This window comes from Podarcis filfolensis, assembly GCF_964270895.1.
Source record: "Podarcis filfolensis genome assembly, chromosome: 10".
Classification (NCBI taxonomy): Eukaryota; Metazoa; Chordata; class Lepidosauria; order Squamata; family Lacertidae; genus Podarcis; species Podarcis filfolensis.
The window spans coordinates 8,136,981-8,162,529 of record NC_139612.1 but is presented as its reverse complement, the minus strand read 5'-3'; the positions used below and the strand labels follow the sequence as shown (position 1 = coordinate 8,162,529).

Here is a 25,549-nt window from a genome sequence, read left to right as displayed (position 1 = left end):
TAACTCATCTTCCCTTTTCACAACGGACTTATGGGACTGGCAGGGACCTTCTACTCAAGAATAGGCTTTGAAGAGGGGAAATGCAAGAGTTCATGGCTACCCTGGCTAAGAGTGTGTGTAGTTCTACACCTAGCAAGACAGGATTCTTTTTGTTTCCTGAATAAATGTGATATTTAAAACGCAAATCTATCCTTTCAGGATTCAATTCTGTTTGGCAGGAACCCTGCTCTGGATGTTGTTATTAGAGAGTCTGTTCCTGGAAAACCTGTGACATGGTCAGGGCCGGGTTTTGCACGAGTTCGGAATGGAGCGGGGTTAAGATTTACCGTCAACAACATCCCTTTCCTGATGGATTTTAATATCATCATTCGCTATGAGCCAGAGGTAAGTCTTACACTTTTTTCACAATGGTTTCAACTCGTATTCGAATCCTCAAAAAAGAGCAAAGACTTCAAAGTAAAGCAAAATATGGACCATACGTATTAAATTTGTGTATGTGGAATATATTGAACAAAACCCCACACAACTTATCCTGATCTTCAGATTTATCTTTGTCATGTTAATAGTCACCACTACATGACCTGGGACGCGGGTGGCGCTGTGGGTAAAACCTCAGCACCTAGGACTTGCCGATCGCATGGTCGGCGGTTCGAATCCCCGCGGCGGGGTGAGCTCCTGTCGTTCGGTCCCAGCTCCTGCCCACCTAGCAGTTCGAAAGCACCCTTAAGTGCAAGTAGATAAATAGGTACCGCTTTATAGCGGGAAGGTAAACGGCGTTTCCGTGTGCTGCTCTGGTGCCGGTTCGCCAGAGCAGCTTCGTCACGCTGGCCACGTGACCCGGAAGTGTCTGCGAACAGCGCTGGCCCCCGGCCTCTTAAGTGAGATGAGCGCACAACCCTAGAGTCAGACACGACTGGCCCGTATGGGCAGGGGTACCTTTACCTTTACCTTTACATGACTTTCACTCATTAGTTTTGTGGTGCGAACATTTCTCAATGTATGAAAATCATAGAACTGTAGATACAGACACTGCATAATGCCCAAATCTTAGGATCTGTGTTTGTATGGATGCCATGTATGTGTATTGCAGAAGGGGAGTCACCGACTATTTACAAGTGTAAATTTTTGATAGAACAAGAGTATTTGTGCAACCATTTTTGGATTTCCTTGTTCCCTGGTCAGATAAACTCAATATGTTCTTGTTTACAGGCACGGAAAGAATCAAGCATGTTTCAGCTTTGTATGAAAACCAACTTATTTTTTTCTTCCCAAACACATAGACTTTAGAAGACTGGATAGCAAGCATTGCTGTAAAGACTTCAGGTTCTAGAGGAAGCGAACACTGCGGGAACACAGCAGCCCTGCAAGAACCACACTCACTTGCTCTACCATATACATCAAGGTTTGTATATTGCGTGGACAGGTGAAGTCCCCCCGACCCCAGACAACCCCTGAGCGGAATAATGACTCAAGACAATGTGGTATGGGATTAAAATTGGCCACAACTTTATTAAGTTTCAGATGTGTGGAGACCTTGGGCATTTATCCTTCCCAGTCCCCAGCCGGGGATCTGGGAGACATCAGGGTTATCCAGAATGTGTGAGGATTGGGCTGGCTCTGGAGAACATCTGTTCAAGCAGAGAGCCCGCCCCCCCGTTTTGCCGCCGTCGCAGGGGAGAGCAATGACAACCTCTCGGCGTATAGCCAATGCCTCCCCTCAAGACCCCTTTAATTGGGAACCCTGGGATCACTGCTGCAAGGGGGGGGGTCACCGCTTCATGCGCCCCCCCCCATTTAGGAAGATAGACTAAAGGATTCCGCCGAAGGCCTGAAACCGCCACCTGAGGCGGCAAAATCGCAGTCTCACCGCCAAGACTACCTACACCTAAAAAGGCCCTTTGCCATCCAACATCTATTCCAAAAGGCCATGCCTAATGTCACCTTGCCAACAAAGGTCCGTATAGTTAAAGCTATGGTTTTCCCAGTAGTGTTGTATGGAAGTGAGAGCTGGACCATAAAGAAGGCTGATCGCCGAAGAATTGGTGCTTTTGAATTCTGGTGCTGGAGGAGACTCTTGAGAGTCCCATGGACTGCAAGAAGATCAAACCTATCCATTCTTAAGGAAATCAGCCCTGAGTGCTCACTGGAAGGACAGATCCTGAAACTGAGAAATCCAATACTTTGGCCACCTCATAAGAAGAGAAGACTCCCTGGAAAAGACCCTGATGTTGGGAAAGATGGAGGGCACAAGGAGAAGAGGACGACAGAGGACAAGATGGTTGGACAGTGTTCTCAAAGCTACCAGCATGAGTTTGACCGGACTGCGGGAGGCAGTGGAAGACAGGAGTGCCTGGCATGCTCTGGTCCATGGGATCACGAAGAGTCGGACACGACTAAACGACTAAACAACAACAAATGTCGAGTTCCTTCCTGTAGATTTGGATGCTGGGGTTCTTCAAGATCCAGGGGGGCTGCGCATGACCATGCAAAAGGTGCCCCCCATTTGATGTGGGGAGCGGTCATTATCTGTTTGTTTCTTCAAAGAAGATATATTTGGGGAGAAACCCAAGAGGAAGCCATCCTTTCCCCTTATGTCTTCCAACACTTGGTCATTTCTGTTCTGTTACTGTTCTATTACTCATGCACACGAATAGCTCCAGCAAATGAGCATCATAAAACCTTGGCGAAAAGAATGACAGAATTCTTTAATTTGTTTTGACTTTTCAATTAAACAGAATGGAGCTGCTACCTGCTGCTGTATGCTTCGAACCAGGAACAGAATACTTTGTAGATGTCTATTTTTCCAAGTCTTCTGCCTCTGATCCAGGGACCCGGTCATCCATATTGGTTGATTCAGTAAGTATCTGTGCTGCGTAGCAACTTTTCTTTTGTGTTTGATCACCTTTTCTTGGGACGTTGGTTGGTTCATCCATCTGTCTACCCGTTCCCTTATTTATATCCTACCTGGCGGGTGGCCAGCAACCGCCATTACAGACATTAATCAATAAAACGGATAGGGCATCAGTGATTTTGTAGGCTGTGTGCCTTTAAGACAGTGGGGAGTGTAAGTGACTAAAGGAAGGCAGACTGGAAAATGAAGGAGGAAGTTTAGGCCAATAATAACAACTCCAGTGTAAAAATATATTATTAATCCAATTCAGCTGTTAAAAGGATTCCCCCCTGCCCTGAACTATACTTCTCTATGCAGTTGTTTAAAACTTCTTTGCTTTTGTCAATTTTGAAGCTTGGACTTATTCCTAGAATCAGTTCAGTGGAAAACTTTTGCGACAAATCTGATTTAGAAGAGTACCAGCAGTATCACTGCATTGAAATAGCTTCAGAAATTGGACCGCATATCCTACCAGAAGCATGTGAAAAACTAATAGCAAGTCTGTCTGCCCGTATTCACAATGGAGCAGTTTGTAAGTATCAATACCCCTGGCTCTTCCTGCTTTTTCATGCTGCCTAATATTTTCCAAGGAGAAGCAAAATTGAAAGTAACTTTTGTCGTTCTGACTTTTTAAAATAAACTTAAAAATTTAAGAGACACTAAAACTGTTTTCCATGCCATTGAAAGATGTTTGCAAATGGTACAAAATTTCAATAGCCTGTTTCTTGCTGGGTAGGATACCACAGTATATAGCAGAGTTCTGTAATGTACTGGCTTTTGGTTTGACCATTTGCTGTTTCCTTTCACAAAGCATGAGGTTTGCAGTACAAAACAGTACAACACGATTGCAAAGGTTTGGCACCAGTTTGGAGGGAATCAGACAATCTTGGGTTTTGGAGGGATACCTGTTGCCTGTGGTCACTTAGGGGTTTCCTTTGGGGGTTTGTGCACGGTTTGTGATACAAAACGACTGCAAAACTTTGCCCCCAGTTTGGAGTGAATCAGACAATGTTTGGTTTGGGGGTGGGAGACCTGTGGCCGCTGGTTTGAGTATCGATCACTCAGTTTGGTGGGCAATACACAATGTACAAAACTATTGCAAAAGTTTGGCGTGAATCGGACAATGTTGGGAGTTTGGGGGTTAACCTTGGTTTGAATTGCCCATTACTCAGTTTGGAGGGGAAAGTACAAAATGAGTACAAAACTTTGGCACCAAGTTTGGAGGGGATCCCAAATTTCAGGGTTCATAGTTAATAAAGCTGAACTGAGAGGTGGAGGCAGTGTCACAGGCTGGTCTTCAAGGCAAGAGAGGCATCTTCCATCCCTCCCATCCATTAAGGTCACCAGGGAAAGCAGTGCTAAAGATTCGAACACCTTGCACAGTGAGATCAACATGGAAAAGAAGCAAGAACTTTACAGTAGCAGTTTCTGCCTTTGCTTCCCAATCTGATAAAGCTCAGCATTGGCTATCCCTACTTGTTAATTGAAGCAAGCCCAAAAGAAAGCACTCCAAAGCATGTTTTTTAAAATACATTTTCACCTTGTCTAAGATCAGAACAGCCTTGGCTGGCTTACCGGCTTTTCTGCTATTTGTTTTTTTTTTAAATATTCAGGTTTTGTTGTCGGTATTTTACCTTATTATTTAATACCCTGAAGAAGAGGAGAGTGTAAATAATTTAAATTAATAAATGCAGAGTTTGGTTGCAATCATCTGTTTGTATGAGAAAGCATGTTTCTGTTAAAAGCCTGCAGGTGCCATCCACAAGGGTCGATAAACTCTAACTGCGAGAAACTTGGAGGTCAATGTCAATGCAAACCAAATGTCATGGGGCGCTGTTGTGATAAATGCTCAGCTGGGAGCCATAGTTTTGGGTCTCAAGGTTGTCTTTGTAAGTACCGATTGCCACTTGCTTTCAGTTGTGGGGTTTTTTGGTTTTGTGTTTTTAAAATTTTAAGCTATTTCCTTTTTAAAAAACAACAACGTTTAAGTCGTGTGGGCAGACTTTTGTTTTCCTTGAACCTGGGAAACCCAAACTGAAATCTCCTGATGAATGTGAACACTCTGGGTGGTCTTAGGCAAGTTATTATTTCACATCAAACATTCCTCATCTGTAAAATGGGGATAAGGCTGACTGGTCTTGCATTGCCCTCTATGAGAATGGGTATGGACTGTTGATCATATGGTCAACAAAGAGCAAGAGACTTCTATCTATACAGAGATCGTGGTCATGTCACATTAAGGGCTTTATGTTAAGATAACACAACAATTTGTCATGTAACTGTCATCTCTGCTTCTTTTCCATCAAGCGTGTGACTGCCATCCTCAAGGATCCGTGAGTGCTCTGTGTGACCAGGTGACAGGGCAGTGTTCATGCCGGCCAGAAACAGATGGCCGACGGTGCAGTCGATGCCTGGCTGGGTATTTTGGATTTCCCCATTGCCGGCCTTGCCCTTGCAATGGCTTTGCAGAACTGTGTGACTCACAGACTGGAGCATGCTTGGACTGCAGAGGGTTTACAGCTGGAGCAAACTGTGAAAGGTATGGGTGGGTGGACACTGAGAAGATGCAAATTTAATGCACATCTTTAAGTGGCAGGGATAGAAAATAGCAGAGATGGGGGTTTTGGTTGGGGGGGAAATAATTTTTATGGGTGGACTTGATGGCCATAGGAGTGCAGACCAACTTCACATTCCCCACGATGGCTTTTGTGCTGCCATTGTGCATGCACACATTTGTTTTTTATGTGTAAATGCACACATATTTTTTTATACAGTGGTGCCTCGCAAGACGAAATTAATTCGTTCCGCAAGTTTTTTCTTCTTGCGAGTTTTTCGTCTTGCGAAGCACGGTTTCCCATAGGAATGCATTGAAAATCAATTAATGCGTTCCTATGGAGACCGCTTGCCAGGCTGGCGGTGCGGAGAAGGGCTTTTCTCCCCACCGCAAGCCTTCAGGACAGGTAGGGGAACAGAGGGGAAGGCGCGCAGCGCTTCTCCTCTGTTCCTGGGGCTTGCGGTGGGAGGAGGGTTTTTCCTCCCCACCGCCAACATTCAGAACAGCATTCTGAATGTTGGCGGTGGGAAGGAAAACCCTCCTCCCACCGCAAGTCTTCAGGACAGCCATCTGAAGGCTGGCGCGGGGAGAAGGTCTCTCCGCCCCACCGCCAGCCTTCGGAGGAGGTCCGAGGACAGTGGGGAAGACGCGCTGCGCTTCCCCGCTGTCCTGGAGATTTCCCTATGGGCTTTCGTCTTGCGAAGGAAGCCCATAGGGAAATTCGTCTTGCGAAGCGCATCGAAAAACGGAAAACCCTTTCGTTTAGCGGGTTTTTCGTCTTGCGAGGCCTTCGTCTTGCGGGGCACCACTGTATTTATTTATTGAATTTATATGCCGCCCTATACCCAGAGGTCTCAGGGCGTTTCACAGAACAAGATCAACATATAAAACCACAATATGTATAATCAAAATCAAAACAACAACCTAATAACAACCTCCCCAAAAGAGCCACGTTTTAAAAGGGCATAGGATTTCAATCAGATCAACCAAAGGCCTGGTTAAAAAGGAACATTTTTGCCTGGTGCCTAAAGGTGTCTAATGAAGGCGCCAGGCAAAATTCCCTGGGGAGAGCATTCCACAGACGGGGAGCAACTGCAGAGAAGGCCCCGTTCTCGGGTTGCCACCCTCTGGACCTCTCGAGGAGGAGACGCACAAAGAAGGGCCTCAGAAGATGATCTCAGGCTCCGGGTGGGTTCATATGGAAAGAGGCAGTTCCTGGGGTATTGCAGTCCTGAGCCATTTAAGGCTTTATAGTTCAAAACCAGCACTTTGAATTGAGCCCAGAAACTAATTGGTAGCCAGTGCAGGTGGACCAGGATCAGTGTAATATGCTCAAACTGTCTTGCTCCAGTGAGCAACCTGGCCGCTGAATTCTGCACTAGCTGAAGTTTCTGAGGCAGTCCTACGTATAACGCATTGCAGTAATCTAACCTTGAAGTTACCAGAGCAGAGGCAACAGTAGTTAGGCTATCCCTGCCCAGATAGGGGCATAGCTGAGCCACATGCTCATACATAGGCAGTGGGTCCACTCCATCAGTTACGTCAGTAATGCCACAGCCACAGAACGAGGAAAGGCGAACCGTTGCTGGGGTTTTTTATGGAATAGAAACCCTGCGTGCTACTTTCAGGTTCAGAGGCCGTATGAATCATAGCAAGAGAGGGCTGGTTGCAATCTTACCAGACAGTTGGCCACTCTGAGAAAAGAATGCTGGGCTAAGTTTGCCTTTTGGCAAAATCCAAAAGTTCTTCTTAAGTTCTTGCCTTCTTCTGATGCCATTTTGAAATAGGTTCATAAGAACGTAAGAAGGGTGTGCTGGACCAAGCCAATGGGCCATGTAGTCCAGCAGCCTGTTTTCATCATATGCCCGTGGGAAATCCGCAAGCAGGATTTGAGCGCAAGGGAACTCTCCCATCCTGTGGTTTCCAGGACCTGGTATTCAAAACATTACTGCCTCGAACCTTGGAAGAAGATCATAGCCATCAAAGGCAAGGAGCCTTCAATAGCCTTATTCTCCATATTCACTGTTCTTTTTGGCAGATGTGTAGATGGTTATTATGGAAACCCTCTCAAAGGAGAGCCGTGCCGTCCATGCATGTGCCCAGACGCTCCAACAAGCAGTAGGTACTTTGCCCATTCCTGTTACCAAGATCCTTGGACTTTGCTATTAGTCTGCAACTGTCTTGTGGGCTATTCAGGTAGGAAACTTGACATCTTCATGAGTTTCACAATTTCTGCTTTATGTTGTCAGAGACTGAGGAAAAATCACAATCCATTCTAACTTTGTCTATTTGTCTACATCCCTCTTTTTTTAAAAAAAGTTTGTGTTGTGGGATATAGGGTAGGAGGATATGGTTTGGCCCAAACTCCCAAAATACAGGCCAAATTGGGAGTCCTGGTGGACCACAGGCTAAAGGTTCCCAAGTACTGATGGAGGAACTAAACAGATGCAATATTCAGTGAAGTTTCTAGGTTTGGGGGCAGTGACATTTAAGACTGCAGTCCTATACAACTCTTGCTGAACTCACTTCTGAGTTCAGCATAGGAATGCACGGTTAAGTTCCTTCCAAGTATGGTAGTGGAGAAACCATTTTTAAAAGTTTGAGAAACACTAGCAGAAGTATTTCCAAATATTTATTATTTGTGTGTCTTTGTGGATTTGTTTCATTTTAACAAAATTTAATATACCACTTGATTGTTTAAAAAAACCCTCTAAGCAAATTACAACAATATAAAACAAAATATTGTTTTTTAAAAAATTCGAAAGATGATTGAAATCAATAGTAACTAAACAATAAAACACATGTAACTTCTGTATGTCTGAATAGAACTAATAGAACTATATTTATTTCTCCATTTAACTCTTAACAATTAGGGTTCTTTATAATATTATGGAATCTGATGGTGTAATGTTATTTCTGGAAAGGTGAGCCGTGTCTGACTGTCACTAGCAATTGTGTGTGAATTTTGGTTTGTTAGGTGATCGGTGTGATGAATGCCCCGGTGGGTTCTACAGGAATCCAAATGCAGTAGCCAGCCAGTGTCTTCCATGCTCCTGTAATAATAACATTGACGTGGCAGATCCAGACTCCTGCAACAAGGACACTGGGGAGTGTTTGAAATGCTTACACAACACCCATGGACCAAGCTGCGAGTTCTGTAAACCAGGTTACTTTGGATCCGCACTCCTTCAAAACTGTAGAAGTAAGCAAACAACTTTTATAGATTACAAATCAAGGACTGAGCACATAAAGGAAAATAAAATAGGTGTGGCTACAATAAATTATGCACATTAATGAAATCATCATGGATTCTCCTTAGTAGCATGATCTATTCTGGCTACAATATTATTGCATAAGGTGGAATGTTTGGGAGTAGAGCAATTGATGGCAAGATGAATGAAGGTTACACAGTTGGCTAAAGGTGTTCTAGGACCAGTGCTGATAGGGAGAGACAAAAGGCATGTACAGAGAATTCAGTTTTGAAAATACCGTAATTTTCACTCCATAAGACGCACTTTTTTCTTCCTAAAAAGTAAGGGGACATGTCTGTGCGTCTTAAGGAGCGCATGCATGGTCCCTGGAGCCGAATTGCCCAGGGGCGAAAAGCAGATCATGCTTTTTTTTTTTTTTGAAAGAGGGAAGTGGGTGTGGAAACAAAGCCACTGATCGGCAAGTGATTGGGAGGAAGATAAGGGACACTAGCAATAAAGGAGGCTGCCTGGGAGGGGGAGGTAAAGACAGCAAACTTGCAAGGAGAGGAGACAGGAAAACTAAAGGCTGCCTGGGAAGGGGGAGGTAAAGACAGCAAACTTGCAAGGAGAGGAGACAGGAAGAGGAGAGAAATTAGAAGAAAAGGAGGAGCAAAAAACTGCTCCAGCTAAGGAAAAAACACTAAGGCAAGCAAGAGGGAAGGGAGTGTTGAAAGGAAAGAGCTGATTGTTAAGCAATCGGGAGGGAGATAAGGGACGCTAGCGATAAAGGAGGCTGCCTGGGAGGGGGGAGGTAAAAGCCCATGGATCCTCAGGATTTTTACATTGGGTCACACCAAATTCACCATCAGATCACATAGCATGTCCATGATTACAGCCTGCACCCAAAAAAACACGCACCCACTGTTTTGTGGGGCCCCAGTGGTGCAAAAACGTGGTTACAAAGCATGGATCCACATGGATCCTCAGGATTTTTGCATTGGGCTACCCCACATGTCAAATCACATGTCAAATCAGGCCACAGCATGAACCACAAAAATCATACATCCACTGTTTCGTTCGGAATATTTTTTTTCTTGTTTTCCTCCTCTAAAAACTAGGTGTGTCTTATGGTCAGGTGCATCTTATGGAGCGAAAAATACGGTACCTGGTTTACACATGCACCTGTGAGCTTAAGACACCATCCCTAACTTACTCCGAAGTGACATTGCAGGATAGGCACTTTCATTCCAGTTTCTAATATAGTTCACAGAATTGTAGAGTTGAAAGGGACCCCAAGGGTCATCTAGTCCAACCCCCCCCCGGCAATACATGAATTCTGACTATAGCCATCCCTGGGTGGGCTCAAGCAACCAACATTCTGGTTAATAGCCAGATGCATTGACCCACTGTGCCACGGGAACAAATTTGTCTGTTATGGAGGGAGCGCTATTACAATGAAAGTGACAGATATATAAGAAATGCAGGACAGGAAGACTCTGAGATGAAGCCTGTTGACCTGGTTCATGCCTAGTTGACAGACTGGATAGTGATGACAACAAAGGACACAGAGGGCACCCTGGGAAAGAAAGTTTCAGACAATCAGTCTTGGACACTGAAATACACTTGGAGTTGAGAGTGGATTTCCTGCTCTTTATTCAGCTCATAGTGGTGAGGAGGAATCGAAGTTCCCGCAAAGTATCTGCTTTATATACATTATTTACACAATGGGCTGCACGTGATTGGCTAATTCCGGGATTCTCCTGTAGGCCAATCAGGTTGTGGATTCACTTCCAGCTGGAGCTGGATTGGGTGGCTCCTGCGGACCAATCAGACTGCTGCATTCTGAATCCTATTGTTCTAGGACCAATCAGACTGCTGCATTTTGGATCCTATTCAACTCAGTACATAACAGACATATTGCAGCTGAGGTGGTAATGAGACACCCAAGGGTAAATGTTTGAGGTGCAGATGTAGATTCAGGACTGAGCAGAGGGGAAGGGGTTTTGGTCAAGGACAGAAGATGCAGGAGTGCTATTTTGAGGCGTGAAGAGCAAACAGCAAAGGAACCAAAAACTAAACCCCAAGGAACTCCACTAGAAGGGGATGAAAGCAGAGGGGAACATGTCCCTGATGGAAGTAAAGAACAAAAAACTAGGCAGACAGGAAGAGAACAAGCTGAGAACAGAGTTCACGGCCTAGGACTGTCGTGCCCACAGGACCGCCTCTCCCGGTCTGCCCCACGGAGGACCTTAAGGTCCATAAATAGCAACACCCTAGATGTCCCATGCCCTAAGTTAGATTAGCCTCAACCAGAGCCAGGGCCTTTTCAACACTGGCTCCGGCCTGGTGGAACGCTCTGTCTCATGAAACCAGGGCCCTGTGGGATCTGATTTCTTTCTGCAGGGCCTGTAAGACAGAGTTGTTCCGCCTGGCCTGTGGCTTAGAATCAATTTGATTCCCTCCCCCTCTTTCTTTTTTCCTTTCTCCTCCTGTGAAGAGGCTGAATTTTAATGTTTTAATGTTGTATTTTGATCTTGTTTTTTAAGTTGTATTTTAATCAACTTGTTTTTATTATTGATTGTTAGCCGCCCTGAGCCCAGTCTTGGCTGGGTAGGGCAGGGTATAAATAAAATTATTATTATTATTATTATTATTATTATTATTATTATTATTAAAGATAAATTGATGTTTACAATGTAAGGTAAATTACATTCCTGGTAGAACATTGCATTATTTTTTTTAAGGGAATATTTCCATAACTAACTGTTATCTTTACAGAATGTGACTGCAATCCTTTGGGTGTGGACCCAGAGAAATGCCCATCTGGAAATGGCTTTTGCATGTGTGATCAGATGACGGGAATATGCCCTTGCTTGCCTCATGTGGTAGGCGCCAAGTGTGATCAGTGTGCTGCTGGCTACTGGAACATGATCCAAGGAACCGGATGTTGCATCTGTGACTGCAATCCAAGACATTCCCAGAACAACTTATGTGATCAGGCAAGGCTATTGAGCTGATTCTCCATTTATAAATTATAATGTCGCTAAATTTTAATTACAGATAGGTAGCCGTGTTGGTCTGCCATAGTCAAAACAAAAAATTTTTTTCCTTCCAGGAGCACCTTAAAGACCAACTAAGTTAGTTCTTGGTATGAGCTTTCGTGTGCATGCACACTTCTTCAGATACACTGAAACAGAAGTTGCCAGATCCTTCTATATAGTGAGAAGGTGGGGAGGGGTATTACTCAGAAGGGTGGTGGGAATGGGTGATTGGCAGATAGCTGTGATGAGCCTGTTGACGACTCTTAACGACTGCAATAGGTCTTACAGGAAAAAGCAAGGGGTGAGAAGGTGAAAAATGGCTTTGTCATGTATAATGAGATAAGAATCCAATGTCTTTGTTCAGACCAGGTCTCTCCATGGTTTTAAGTTTGGTAATGAGTTGCAATTCAGCAGCTTCTCTTTCCAGTCTATTTCTGAAATTCCTTTGTAGTAATACAGCTACTTTGAGATCTTGTATAGAATGTCCTAGGAGATTGAAGTGTTCTCCTACTAGTTTCTCTGTCTTGTGATTCTTGATGTCCGATTTATGTCCGTTTATTCTTTGGCATAAGGTTTGGCCTGTTTGTCCAATATAGAGAGCTGAAGGACACTGTTGGCATTTGATGGCATATACAATGTTAGACGATGAGCAATTAAATAGTCCCGAGATGGTATGTGTGATGTGTGCTAAATTTTAATGTCTTCAGGATTTCCTCTTACCCACTGTTTCTCAAACAGTGGGCCAGGATAGGGTTACCAGACATCCCTGTTTCCCAGGGACAGTCCCTGGATTTGCGAATAAGTCCCCGGACAAATTCCAACCCCAGAATGTCCCCGGATTTCATCGAATATCCCCGGGAAATGCAGCAGCGGCAGTCTCAGCAGCCCAGAGCAGTTGGCTCTGGCTGGCTTCAGGAGCTGCTCGGAAGTTGCCATATGGTGGTGGTGCAGGGGCTCTAAGATGCAGTTTCTGGGCTGCCTCCACCTTCCCTGACCCCAGCAACTAAGCTGTGAAGGGAGGCTTCATGCTGCCTATCGGAGCAGCCTCCCAACTGCTACTTGCGTGCAAGCAGGGCAGGGATGTCTCAGGCAATATGGAGAGAGTCAGAACTTACAGGGTTAAGAAGTTCTGTGTGACGTCTCACATTCAGAGGCGTGTTTAGAACACTGAGAGAAGTGGGAGTGTTCTGTGTCTCAGAGAGAGACAGAGTGAGCTGAGCCTGTTCCGGGAAAGGATCGAAGATGAGCGCTCTGTCACCGGGAGAGTTATGATCTGTTGTTTTTCTACGAGAATAAAGCTATTTGTAAGATAAGGAAGGACACCGAGCGTCTGACTGATTTACTGCACACACGGCAATTATCGGTTCTGCTTCTGTCGCTGTGCTAAGCTCTGCTACACTGCAGCTGGGAGCTGCCCAGAGGGAACAGAGACACGCAGGGGAAGTGTGTGGGCTCCGGGGGCAAGCGAAGCTGCCAGTCAATTTCACCAAAGGCAACACTAATGTCTGACATCATATGTAACTGATATATAGAAAAGACTTTGCAGCCTGAGAAAAGAGACAATGCACATACTTTTGTAAACAAAGAAAATCTTTATTATTTTTTTTAAACCTGCCCTTTAAGACAGTAAACCTGCCCTTTAAGACAGTAATCCAACAAAATAGCTATAGGAAAAAAATAAGAGAACAAAAGAAAGATGAAATCCTGACCCAATTAAGAAAATGTGAGAAAAAATTAATAATAAATCCTAGTGATGAACAGACCAAACAAACATCTAAATTGTTACAATCACAATATTCAATGCTAATTAACCAAGAAGTCGAATGGAGAATCAAATCAATGAGGCAAAAATTCTTCGAATCAGCAAACAAAACAGGGAAATTTTTGGCCTGGCAACTACGAAAAAGCAAAAAGCAAAATGTGATTAATAAGATAAAAATAGAAGAAAGGCTTGTGGAAGAACCAAATGAAATAAAGAAAAATTTCCTAAATTTTTTTGAAAAACTTTACCGAAAAGAAGAAGAAGACATAATAGAAATAGGAAAATATCTAGAAAATAATAGAATAATATCTATAACGGAGGAAGAGAAAACCCAACTGAATAAGTGCATAACAGTAGATGAAGTTCAGGAAGCAATAAAGAGAACGAAACTAGGGAAAGCACCGGGCCCAGATGGATTATCGGCTAAATATTATAAAGTTCTTGAAGAATACTTAGCCCCAGTGTTATGTGAGGTAATGAATAACATTCTACAAGGAGGGAAGATACCCACATAACGCTGATACCTAAAGCAGGCTCAGACAAACTAAACATAAAAAATTATAGACCGATATCACTTCTCAACAACGATTACAAAATATTCGCTGAGATAATGGCAAATAGACTTAAGAATTATCTAAAAAATGCAATACATATGGATCAAGCTGGATTCCTTCCTAATAGACAATTAAAAGACAATGTTAGGCATTTAATAAACATCATCGAATACCTGGAAAAGAAGAATGAAATCCCTGCAGCATTAATTTTTATCGATGCAGAAAAAGCATTCGATAATGTATCATGGCGATTCCTATTAAAGTGTATGGAGACAGCAGGGATAGAAGGTGCTTTCATGGAGGGAATCAAAGCAATTTACTCAAATCAAAGAGCCAAACTGATTATTAATAACAATTTATCTGACACATTCGAAATTTCAAAGGGTACGAGACAAGGCTGCCCCCTGTCACCGCTTCTATTCATAATGGTGTTGGAAGTAATTGCAAATAAGATAAGGAAAACATCTGAGATGCGAGGAATTAGAATTGGGGCGAAATAATTCAAACTGAAAGCATACGCTGATGACCTGGTAATATCAGTCGAGGACCCGATACAGAGTATTGACAAAGTTCTGGTACTTCTAGAGGAATTTGGGAAAGTAGCGGGCTTCAAGTAAAATAAAACTAAAACTAAAATGATGGTTAAGAACATGGGAGAAGATCTAAGGAGGCAGCTAGAACTCCAATCGGGAATTAAAGAAGCAAAAAAGATAAAATATCTAGGAGTGTGGCTAACGATGAAAAATATAAATTTAATGGCTGACATCCATACAAACACCTGGAAGGAAATCCAAAAGGAATTAGATATTTGGAATAGGATAAAACTCTCTTGGTCAGGCAGAATGGCTGCGATTAAGATGTGCATACTACCGAAACTTTTATTTTTATTCCAAAATGTCCCAGTGATTAGAGGAAGTGCAATATTTAAAAATTGGCAAAAAATTCTCTCTAAATTTATATGGCAAGGTAAAAGACCGAGAATTAGACTTAAATTGCTAACGGATAGAAAAGATAGAGGAGGTTTCGCGGTCCCAAATCTGAGATTGTATTATGAAGCCTCGTGCCTTTGTTGACTTAGAGAATGGGTCACTTTAAAAAACACAGATCTGCTAGACTTAGAAGGCTTCGATCTAAGATTTGGTTGGCATGCGTATCTCTGGCAGAATAAGAAAAAGGTGCATAAAGGCTTCTCAAACCACATCATTAGAGGAACACTGTTAGAAGTGTGGGAAAAGAATAAAAAATTATTGGAAAAAAATACCCCATGGTGGCTATCGCCCATTGACATATTAACTATTAAAAAAACAAACATGGAAGGTGAGAGACTGACCTATGAAGATCTCCTGGAAAGATCGGAAAGAGAATGGAGAATTAGACCATATGAAGAGTTAAAAAGCAAATTAACAGGCTGGCTGCAGTACCATCAAATTAATGCCTTATGGAAGGAGAACAAAAAGATTGGAATGAATGAGAAAAAATCTAAGTTCCAGGTAGAGATAATAGAAAGTAAAACTAAATTGCTATCTAAAATGTATAACCAGCTATTAGATTGGGACACCAAGGATGAAGAGGTCAAGGAGGTTACGGTAAAATGGGCAATAGACATCGGACACAATTTGGATTTTGAAAAATGGACAAAGTTGTGGACTAAAGGAATGAAATTTACAGCCTGTAGTGCCCTCAGAGAAAATATGGAAAATATGATGTATCGTTGGTACATCACCCCTGTGAAATTGCAAAAAATGTATAAGACTGGCGATAAAAGGTGTTGGAAGTGTAAATCTAAAGAGGGAAGCTTCTACCGCATGTGGTGGAAATGTGAAGAAGTTAAAAAATTTTGGGATTCCATTTACAATGAATTGAAAAAAATATTCAAATACACCTTTGTCAAAAAGCCCGAAGCCTTCCTTCTGGGAATGATAGGGGATGAGATCAAGAAAGAAGATTATATAATGTTTCAATATGCAACTGTAGCTGCCAGGATTCTGTTAGCACAAAATTGGAAAACCCCGAATATCCCGACCGTTAAAGATTGGCAAATTAAATTATTTGAGTATATGGATCTGGCAAAAATGACGCAGAACATCAGACAGCAAAAAGGTATAAAGTTTATTGACGATTGGTCCAAATTTATAACATATATGGAAACAAATTCTAGAGATATAAAAATCACAGTAGGTTTAATATAACCCTTGCTATGTGCAGACGTTATAAAAGGAAAAACTGCAGAATGGATTTAATATTTACATAACCCAAAACCGAGATGGAGGGAAGTCAATCGTTATTTGTTGTTAATTAACGTTTGCTTTTTGGTTTGTCTTATGTGTCTTGTTTTGGTTGATGTTTCTTTTTTCTTTGGTAGGTGTTGGCTATTTTTCTTTTTCTTTTTTTATTGTTGTTTGATTATTGAAAATGAATAAAAAGAAGTTTTTTTAAAAAAAAAAGACAGTAACCTGAAAAGACACACATTCTGAAAAGAAACTATTCTTGCTTTGTTGATGGAAATGCAAAAATAAGAGCAAGTTTTTAGGTTTTTTTCAGAGCTAGAGATCAGGAAAAACCCCTGAAAAGAAATGCTCACATACATATGAGTTGGCAGTTTAAGTAGGATGGGGGGGCGGTAATTGCAAAGAAAGCAGGGAGTCCATTAAGCCCGTTTCTCACTGTAGACTCTTTTTGCAGCTCACAGGTCAATGTACGTGTAAAGTGGGCTATACTGGGAGACGTTGCGACGCATGCGATGAAAATTATTTTGGGGATTCTCAAATCCATTGTTTCTGTAAGTACTGTAGTAGTATGTAGCAGAAATCCTAACATTCTTTTAATTGAAAACAGAATATTTGTACCCCTCAGATTTGAACAATCATTGCAATGTTTTAGATGCTTATAGATGTCTTTATTTTATTTTTAATTGTATTATTTAGTTGTTTTGATTTTTGCCTCCTTGGGCTCCTTTGGGAGGAAGTGCAAGATATAAATTATCATTATTATTAATAACTAGCAACTCTTTTTTTGTGGCAAGCGAATGAGTGGATTGTAATGCAAGCTGCAGATGAAATTGATTATCTCAATTCCTTCCAGTCTTGCTTCCACATAACAAATGGTCTCAGGGAACCTTCAGACTGGAGTACTGTAATGCACTCCAGAAGGGACTGTCCATGAAAATCATTCAGAAATGGCAACCAGTACAACATGCTTATACGTACTACGTATTTTTATTCCATCATGCTAGTTTTGTGTGATCTGTACTGGTGGACCTTTAAGGCCTTAAACAGCTTTGGACCTGGGTACATTAAGGACTTCTTTCTTCCGTATATTGGTTTTAAAAATCTGATTATTTATTTGCTAGTTTACTCTGATTTTTTAATAATTATTTTGATGACTATTTTAGAATTTGTATTGTTCTTTTAGGGTTTTTTATGTTAATACTTTGACTTTTTGATTGAGTTTAGCTCTAGAGATTGCTGTGTATTTTTATATTGCCAATTTTTGATGAGTAAGCTGCCCTGAGTTTCCTCTAAAAATTAGGCAGGATATACATTAAATAAATGAATGAATGAATGACCTTATTCTGTTTCTATCCTGTTTCTCTAACATATAACTTATACATTTCAATTCTGGGTATTTATTTTAAGGTCTGGATGAAATTGTTTTACTGTGTATTTTAATTATGCATGTTTACCTTGGATCCTGAATGCCTTGGTAATCGGACGTTTTGGCTCCTGAACATCGCATACCCGGAAGTGAGTGTTCCATTTTGTGAATGTTCTTTGGAACCCGAACATCCGATGGGGCTTCCGATTGGCTGCAGGAGCTTTCTGCAGCCAATCAGAAGCCACACCTTGGTTTCCAAACATTTTGGAAGTCGAACGGACTTCCGGAACAGATTCCATTTGTCTTCCAATATATGACTGTATATTTTTTTGCAATCTGTTCTCCATGTACAAACTGCTTAGAAACCATATTGCAAATTAAGTGGCATCTAAATGTACTGTAATTATAATTGTAATAACTTCATTAGTCAATTATCAGCAGTTATAACATATTGTGCTTTCACCCCCCTTGCCAGCGTGTAAGTGTAGCAAGGACGGCACTCTGATACCCGGGTGTGATAAAGACACTGGAGCCTGCAACTGCCGTGTTGGGGTCACCGGAAGATTCTGTGACCAATGTGCTCGGGGCTACATCCAGGAATTCCCTTCTTGCCGCCGCTGCCACGTTTGTTTTGATCAGTGGGATAACGCCATTACTTCCCTGTCTCAGAAAATCCAAAAATTAATGAGGTTTGCCACAACGCTGGGAGATAAGAGACAGATAATGCCTGGCTGTGATGTAGACCTCAAAGGCCACGAAGATACAATTTCTGAAATAGAAAGAATCCTAAAAAGCTCCACCCTCCCAGAGGTGCTGTTGAGCACGAAGAAGAATCATGACTACATTCGGTGAGATGCGTTTCCTTAGACAGGAGTTGCTCATTTGTTCATCATTAAACAGATATTTATTTAAGCATAATCTCAGGTCTCAGGCTGGGGAGAAGCTACTGAAAGCTTGGGGTCCAAATTCAGCTCCCTAAAATGCTGCACATCTTGTTCCTCCTCCAAAAAAACAATGGTACCTCAGGTTAAGTACTTAATTCGTTCCGGAGGTCCGTACTTAACCTGAAACTGTTCTTAACCTGAAGCACCACTTAGCTAATGGGGCTTCCTGCTGCCGCCGCGCTGCCGGAGCACGATTTCTGTTCTCATCCTGAAGCAAAGTTCTTAACCTGAAGCACTATTTCCGGGTTAGCGGAGTCTGTAACCTGAAGCGTATGTAACCTGAGGTACCACTGTACTCAGTTCAGCTGCTTTCAACCATGCTAAGGCATAAAAGGGGCTTCTTAATTCACCCTCCTGTAGCATGAACAATAACAAAATCTCCAGCAGGGTCCTTTGCTTGTCTTTTTACATCAGTTGCTCTTTTATTTCAAAAGCTAAGGTACAGGGAAACGGGAATGAGCAACTGAGGGACCTAGAGGAAGAACTCTGCCAAAGTTTCTCTTTTGACCAGGCCTCAGCACCCACGGGACGCAGGTGGTGCTGTGGTCTAAACCACTGAGCCTCTTGGGCTTGCCGATCAGAAGGTCGGCGGTTTGAATCCCCGCGACAGGGTGAGCTCCCGTTGTTCGGTCCCAGCTCCTGCTAACCTAGCAGTTCAAAAGCACGCCAAAAAGTGCAAGTAGATAAATAGGTACCACTCAGGCGGGAAGGTAAACGGCGTTTCCGTGCGCTGCTCTGGTTTCGGTGTTCCATTGAGCCAGAAGCGGCTTAGTCATGCTGGCCACATGACCTGGACTGTTTGCAGACAAATGCCAGCTCCCTTGGCCTGTAAAGCGAGATGAGCGTCGCAACCCCAGAGTCGTCTGCAACTGGACCTAACAATCAGGGGTCCCTTTACCTTTACCTTACTGGGTGCTGTAAAGGTAAAGTAAAGGTAAAGGACCCCTAACCGTTAAGTCCAGTCGCGAACGACTCCGGGGACATCTCGCTTTTACTGGCTGAGGGAGCCGGCGTACAGCTTCCGGGTCATGTGGCCAGCATGACTAACTAAGCCACTTCTGGCAAACCAGAGCAGCGCACGGAAACGCTGTTTACCTTCCCGCCGGAGGCGGTACCTATTTATCTACTTGCAGTTTGATGTGCTTTCGAACTGCTAGGTTGGCAGGAGCAGGGACCGAGCAACAGGAGCTCACCCCATCGCGGGGATTCGAACCGCTGATCTTCTGATCAGCAAGCCCAAGAGGCCCAGTGGTTTAAAAAAACTTCAGGGAAGTTTTTAATGTGTGACATTTTAGTGTATTTTTGGTCTTTATTGGAAGCCGCCCAGAGTGGACCACAGCGCCACCCGCGTCCCTTATATGGTAGGCTAAAATGCTAGGCCCCATAGGGCCTACTGCAGCTGAAAGTGGCCTTTCTTTACATTAATATGAACATCTTTGCTGGCCCAGTGCTCTGACGAAAGCACTGGACAAAGCAGCCGCAGCACCTGCCCTCATCTTTATTTCCCCAGAATGCATCTGGGCCTTGACATGAGCTAAGCATGATAACACATAACCTCAGATGACCTTTTTTCAGGGTCAATTTTGTTTTTTCACGTTCATTGTAACTGGGGTAGGACTGACCCAAAGGCCAGAAGAGTAAAATAAATAAAAACATTATTTTTCACAAAATGAAGGAAAGATGCTCCAGAAATACCAATTCATTTGTGGTCTACCTGGAACATCAAATGGTGGAAGACTGACATAAAAGTTTTACGGGGTTCCCCCACCCTGCTTTTAATTCCACCTGTCAACAGAGGATGTCACATTTCCAGAAAGAGACCTATAAATATTTGGGGCTTGTCTCCAATCTTAGGGTAGCTGTGGTGCCACAAACTGGCATTTCCTTTACGTTTAGCATGTGCTGCCTTTCCAACTGATGCTATGAATTTTCTTAGACTGGGATACATCACTTGTAAATATTGCCAAAGTGAATTAGATAGCTATAGCTAAACTGAATGTGCAATAGGGAAAAAGGAGGAACTTGATTCAGTTTTTTGCGTTTAAAGCTGAATCAATCAAATTTGCAATTCCCAAAACAATACTAGAAACTGAAACACAGCCATCCTTTGAAATTTGCGCTTTGCTGAATTTTGCGGTGCAGTTCTCCAACCAATACATATATTAGGGGGAATTGTGCCTAAAAATGAATATATTCGTGGAAATAACATGCATGCACCATATTAGGCGAAACTGCTCAACAAATCTGCACATCTGTCAAAACTGCATACAAGGATGTGTTTATTAGGAGAAATTAACACTAAAAGTTTCACGAGGATTTATTTTTAAACCGCAGATTGCTGCAGAAATGTAGAGAGCTGAATTTAAGATAAATGAGAAGATAAGATAAATGAGAAACTGAGAAGACTGAAACCGACAGATGCTTCCATCCCTAATGTAATACCCATGTCAATGTAGATATTTAATCTGCCAAATACAGAAAGTACAAAAAAGAATGCCATTCCTCAAAACAAGCTAAAGTGATGTACATCTAGATTCAATAACAGAAAATTTAGAATTTAGGAATTTGAAGGGAGCTTGGAAGCCATCTGGTGCAGCTGCCTTCCTGCTCAAAGCAGGAATCTTGTCCAAAAATTGTTGGGTTCAAGATGCTGTGATTTCCCAGGAATATAGTCAAGACTAGTAAAAGCCCATTAGTGTACTAGGTTAGGATGCTAAGTTTAGGCAAAATGCGGTTCTTAACCCTAAATCTTAGGGGGCTGCTGATCTGTTGTTGTTCTTTTTAGACAAAAGGTTTTGCAAATGTATCATCAACCTGACTTTCTGGACCAGTTCCCTGACCTCAACAGTATGATAGAAGGCATTAGGAAAGATGCTGACCATCTGTCTGAAACCCTGCAAAAGATGTCTGAGCTGCATCAAAGGAATCATTACATGCACCTCCAAGGTAGGAAGGGCCAATAATTAAACTTTATTAAATTACATGGGGGTGGGGGGAACATCACCACAACCCCTCGTAGTGCAGAGGTTTCAGACCTTCAGAATTTATATTTAAATTGAAGCACTTAATTTATCAAGGTGAAAACTCGGTTACTAGTCCTCTTGAGCAGCTTGAATGTCCCATAGTGATAGAGTTTCAGTCATTCCAAATATAACGAAGTCGCATTGTTTCAGAAAGCAAGCTAAATCTGAGAAGTCTGCCTAGGTCCTGTGATCCCAGGAATGCTCGGGCCCTTCTGCAGCTCATGTTTCATTTATTATTATTTTTTAACGTGCATGTTAATTGCACTCATGCAATTAATGTCAATCCAGTTTAGTCCTTTGCAAACCCATTTAACAGAGGAGCAAAGGAGGAACCGTGCAATGCAATCACATGCATAGTTGCTTAGAAGTAGGACCCACTGTATATGGGACGCGGGTGGCGCTGTGGGTTAAACCACAGAGCCTAGGGCTTGCCAATCAGAAGGTCGGCGGTTCGAATCCCCGCGTCGGGGTGAGCTCCCGTTGCTCGGTTCCTGTTCCTGCCAACCTAGCAGTTCGAAAGCACACAGTGCAAGTAGATAAATAGGTACCACTCCGGCAGGAAGGTTAATGGCGTTTCCGTGCGCTGCTCTGGTTCTCCAGAAGCGGCTTAGTCATGCTGGCCACATGACCTGGAAGCTGTATGCCCAGTAAAGTGAGATGAGCGCCATAGCCCCAGAGTCATCTGTGACTGGACCTAACAGTCAGGGGTCCCTTTACCATTACCTTAGGACCCACTGTGTTCAGTGTGGGTTCCTTCTCGGAAACTGGGCACTGGACTGCAGCCTTCATTGCAAGTGAATTCCTTTGAAATCAAAAGAAGTCAGCAGCTCTGGGTGTATTCCACTTGACCACAACTGGAACTGGGTGGGAACTGGGTGGGAAACCCATGTAAGCTTCTGTTTCCCCTGAAGAGTTTTGGTCGAAAGCAAGTAAGTGTCTCAGATTATTTTGTCATTCCCACAGAAGTGGGAAAGACGTGTGATGATCATGCACATCAAATTCTGTTTCACCGTGAGTGCGGCACCAGGCATGGATGCAAACACTGCTCTGTGTTTCTACGTTTGACTACTGTATAAACTAAATGCTAAATCAGGGGTCAGCAAACTTTTTCAGCAGGGGGCCGGTCCACTGTCCCTCAGATTTATGGGGGGGCCAGACTATATTTTTTTGGGGGGGGGAATGAACAAATTCCTATGCCCCACAAATAACCCAGAGATGCATTTTGAATAAAAGGACACATTCGACTCATGTAAAAACATGCTGATTCTCGGACCGTCCATGGGCCGGATTTAAAAGGCGATTAGGCCGGATCCGACCGCCGGGCCTTAGTTTGCCTACATATGTGTTAAATGCATCTAGTTTAAATGCATCACTTGACGTTAAATGCATCACTTGAAGTTGTGTGTGCATGGCTGTGTACACACTCCCGTTTACTTTGCATCCACCACCAGTTTTGGAAGCAATGTACACAATCCACATCTATCCTGTCATTTTTTAATTGAAATATTATGTTTTGATGCATTTGTCTCTGAATTGCTGGGGGGGGGAGAGAGAAGCATGACCTAGCTGTGTTTTAAGCAGACAAAGTGTACAAAAGCATATGTGTGTGTTTCACTCTCAATGGCTATTGTAAAGGGACCCCTGACCATTAGGTCCAGTTGTGACCGACTCTGGGTTTGCGGCGCTCATCTCGCTTTACTGGCCGAGGGAGCCGGTGTACAGCTTCTGAGTCATGTGGCCAGCATGACTAAGCCGCTTCTGGCGAACCAGAGCAGCACACCTTCCCACCGGAGCGGTACCTATTTATCTACTTGCACTTTGACGTGCTTTCGAACTGCTAGGTTGGCAGGAGCAGGGACCGGGTAACGGGAGCTCACCCCGTCGAGGGGATTCGAACCACCGACCTTCTGATCGGCAAGTCCTAGGCTCTGTGGTTTAACCCACTGCGCCACCCGCGTCCCTTTGTTTGCCTACATATGTGTTAAATGCATCTAGTTTAAATGCATCACTTGAAGTCGTGTGTGCATGGCTGTGTACACACTCCCGTTTACTTTGGGTTTTTTTATATAAAATATTTATTAAGGTTTTACAAAAAGCAGAAGTTTACAGAATAAAAAGAAAGCAAAAAAAGAAAGAAAGAAAGAAAAAGAGAAAATACCAAAATACATAGAAAAAAAGGAAGAAAATACAAAATACAAAAAACAAATAGATAGAAAAAAATTAAAAACAAATCCATTTTTTGAAATCTTTAAGCTCATTCGCTTATTTCCTTGACCTCCTCACACCTCCCCTTTTTGTATTCCCATTTACATAATCAATTCAGCAAATCCTTACCCTCTTTCATTTGTCTTAACTCTATATCTTAGCATATTATAACTATATAATTTCATCCGTTATCAATCCATTTTTTGCATATTCTTATTAACCTTGTTGCTAATACCACTTAATTTCAATCCAGCATCATTTTAACATTCATTAATTTTACAATATTTCTGCAAATAGTCTTTAAATTTCTTCCAATCTTCTTCCACCAACTCTTCTCCCTGGTCTCGGATTCTGCCAGTCATTTCCGCCAATTCCATATAGTCCATCACCTTCACACTCCCGTTTACTTTGCATCCACCACCAGTTTCGGAAGCAGTGTACACAATCCACATCTATCCTGTCATTTTTTATTTAAATACTATGTTTTGATGCATTCTTCTCTGAATTGGGGGAGGGGGGAGAAGCATGACCTAGCTGTGTTTTAAGCAGATAAAGTGTACAAAAGCATATGTGTGTGTTCGCTCTCAATGGCTATTGTAGGACCTATTTTGTTTCAGAACCGTGGTGTAAGGGAAAGTGGATTAACTCTTTCCTCCTCCCGCCACAGTATTGGGGAAATTATCTCTCTGAAGCTGCTATTACCCCAGGAGTAAGAATTTCCATGAGTTCCAGTGCAAACTTCCATCCCAGGGCTGATAGCAGCTTTGGGTGGGGGCTGGATGATTTTCATCAGACCTGTGATAGAGGAGGAAAGGGTTTAAACTCCCTCCTCACATACCATGATCCTGGCAACAGCTACTACCTTCAGGGACACCTCACACACCCTGAGTTGGGATCTCAAAGAGGAGAGCCCATTTATTTCAGTGGGTCCCATCTTCAATATATGAAGGGATACAAGGCAAGTAACGTTGTCATTTGATTCAGATTCCCTCAACAAAATAAATAACTATTACCAAATAATGTTGTCGGCTGGAGAGAGAATCAGTGGCTCAAAGTCTGTCCTAACACACGGAGGAAAAACCAGGAGTAATACATTTCGCATGTTAGATGATTTAGTTTCAAAAGAAAGTGCTGCGCTGGGGCAGCTGAAGTTGTTCAACACTTCAGATATTCAACATCTAAATGAGAAGGTAAATATTCGTTCCTTGCAGAAAGTATAACTTTACTGCTCATAAAGAATAATTCAGCCATCACAGCATGGCTGGTGAGACATCATATGTATTTGTTTTGTTGTGTAAATTGCTCTGAAAAAATATATGTTCTTAGCCAGTTTGGAAGGCTTTGACCAGATAAGAGGGGCGTAAATTGTGAAAACAAATAAAGTCAACCTGCAAACCACAGCGGCAGAACTCTGCATTTTTGCTTGAAAGTGAGCCCCATTAAACCCCAACAAGTCATATTCTGAAGTAAATGTGGTTCATATTGAAATGTATAAATAAGAAAAATGCTTCTTCACAGTTACTACTGGAAATGCATGTCTGGTGTGAACAGAGTTTAACGTCTGCAAGAGAAGAAAATGCTTTTATCATTGCATCCAGTGTTCTGGAGTGCCATAGAAACTTTTTTAAGGGTTCCTTATTGGAATCATTAGTATTGCTGTCCTTAGAGGCTTTGGGAGGAATTCAACATCACAGTCTTCCGATTGTTCTGTCAGTGCAAGCATTGCTGCTTGCAAAACTGAATTATCACCCCTCCCCTCTACCAATGCACCCTTCTGCGGGTTCTCCTGAC

General features: G+C 42.7%; 1 protein-coding gene across 5 annotated transcripts in view; it reads left to right on the top strand.

Moving 5' to 3' along the window:
* LAMB4 (laminin subunit beta 4) overlaps positions 1–25,549 on the top strand; it is a 71,855-nt gene that overhangs the window by 37,626 nt on the left and 8,680 nt on the right. For all 5 annotated transcript variants that reach the window (XM_083574891.1, XM_083574892.1, XM_083574890.1 and 2 more), the window contains 13 exons: positions 199–384; positions 1,281–1,402; positions 2,736–2,856; positions 3,245–3,422; positions 4,636–4,779; positions 5,198–5,429; positions 7,483–7,640; positions 8,422–8,646; positions 11,414–11,634; positions 16,675–16,771; positions 18,062–18,434; positions 21,316–21,476; positions 24,743–24,948. In XM_083574891.1, coding sequence (XP_083431017.1) covers positions 199–384; positions 1,281–1,402; positions 2,736–2,856; positions 3,245–3,422; positions 4,636–4,779; positions 5,198–5,429; positions 7,483–7,640; positions 8,422–8,646; positions 11,414–11,634; positions 16,675–16,771; positions 18,062–18,434; positions 21,316–21,476; positions 24,743–24,948 — 2,424 coding nt within the window. The remainder of the gene's footprint in view (positions 1–198; positions 385–1,280; positions 1,403–2,735; positions 2,857–3,244; positions 3,423–4,635; positions 4,780–5,197; positions 5,430–7,482; positions 7,641–8,421; positions 8,647–11,413; positions 11,635–16,674; positions 16,772–18,061; positions 18,435–21,315; positions 21,477–24,742; positions 24,949–25,549) is intronic.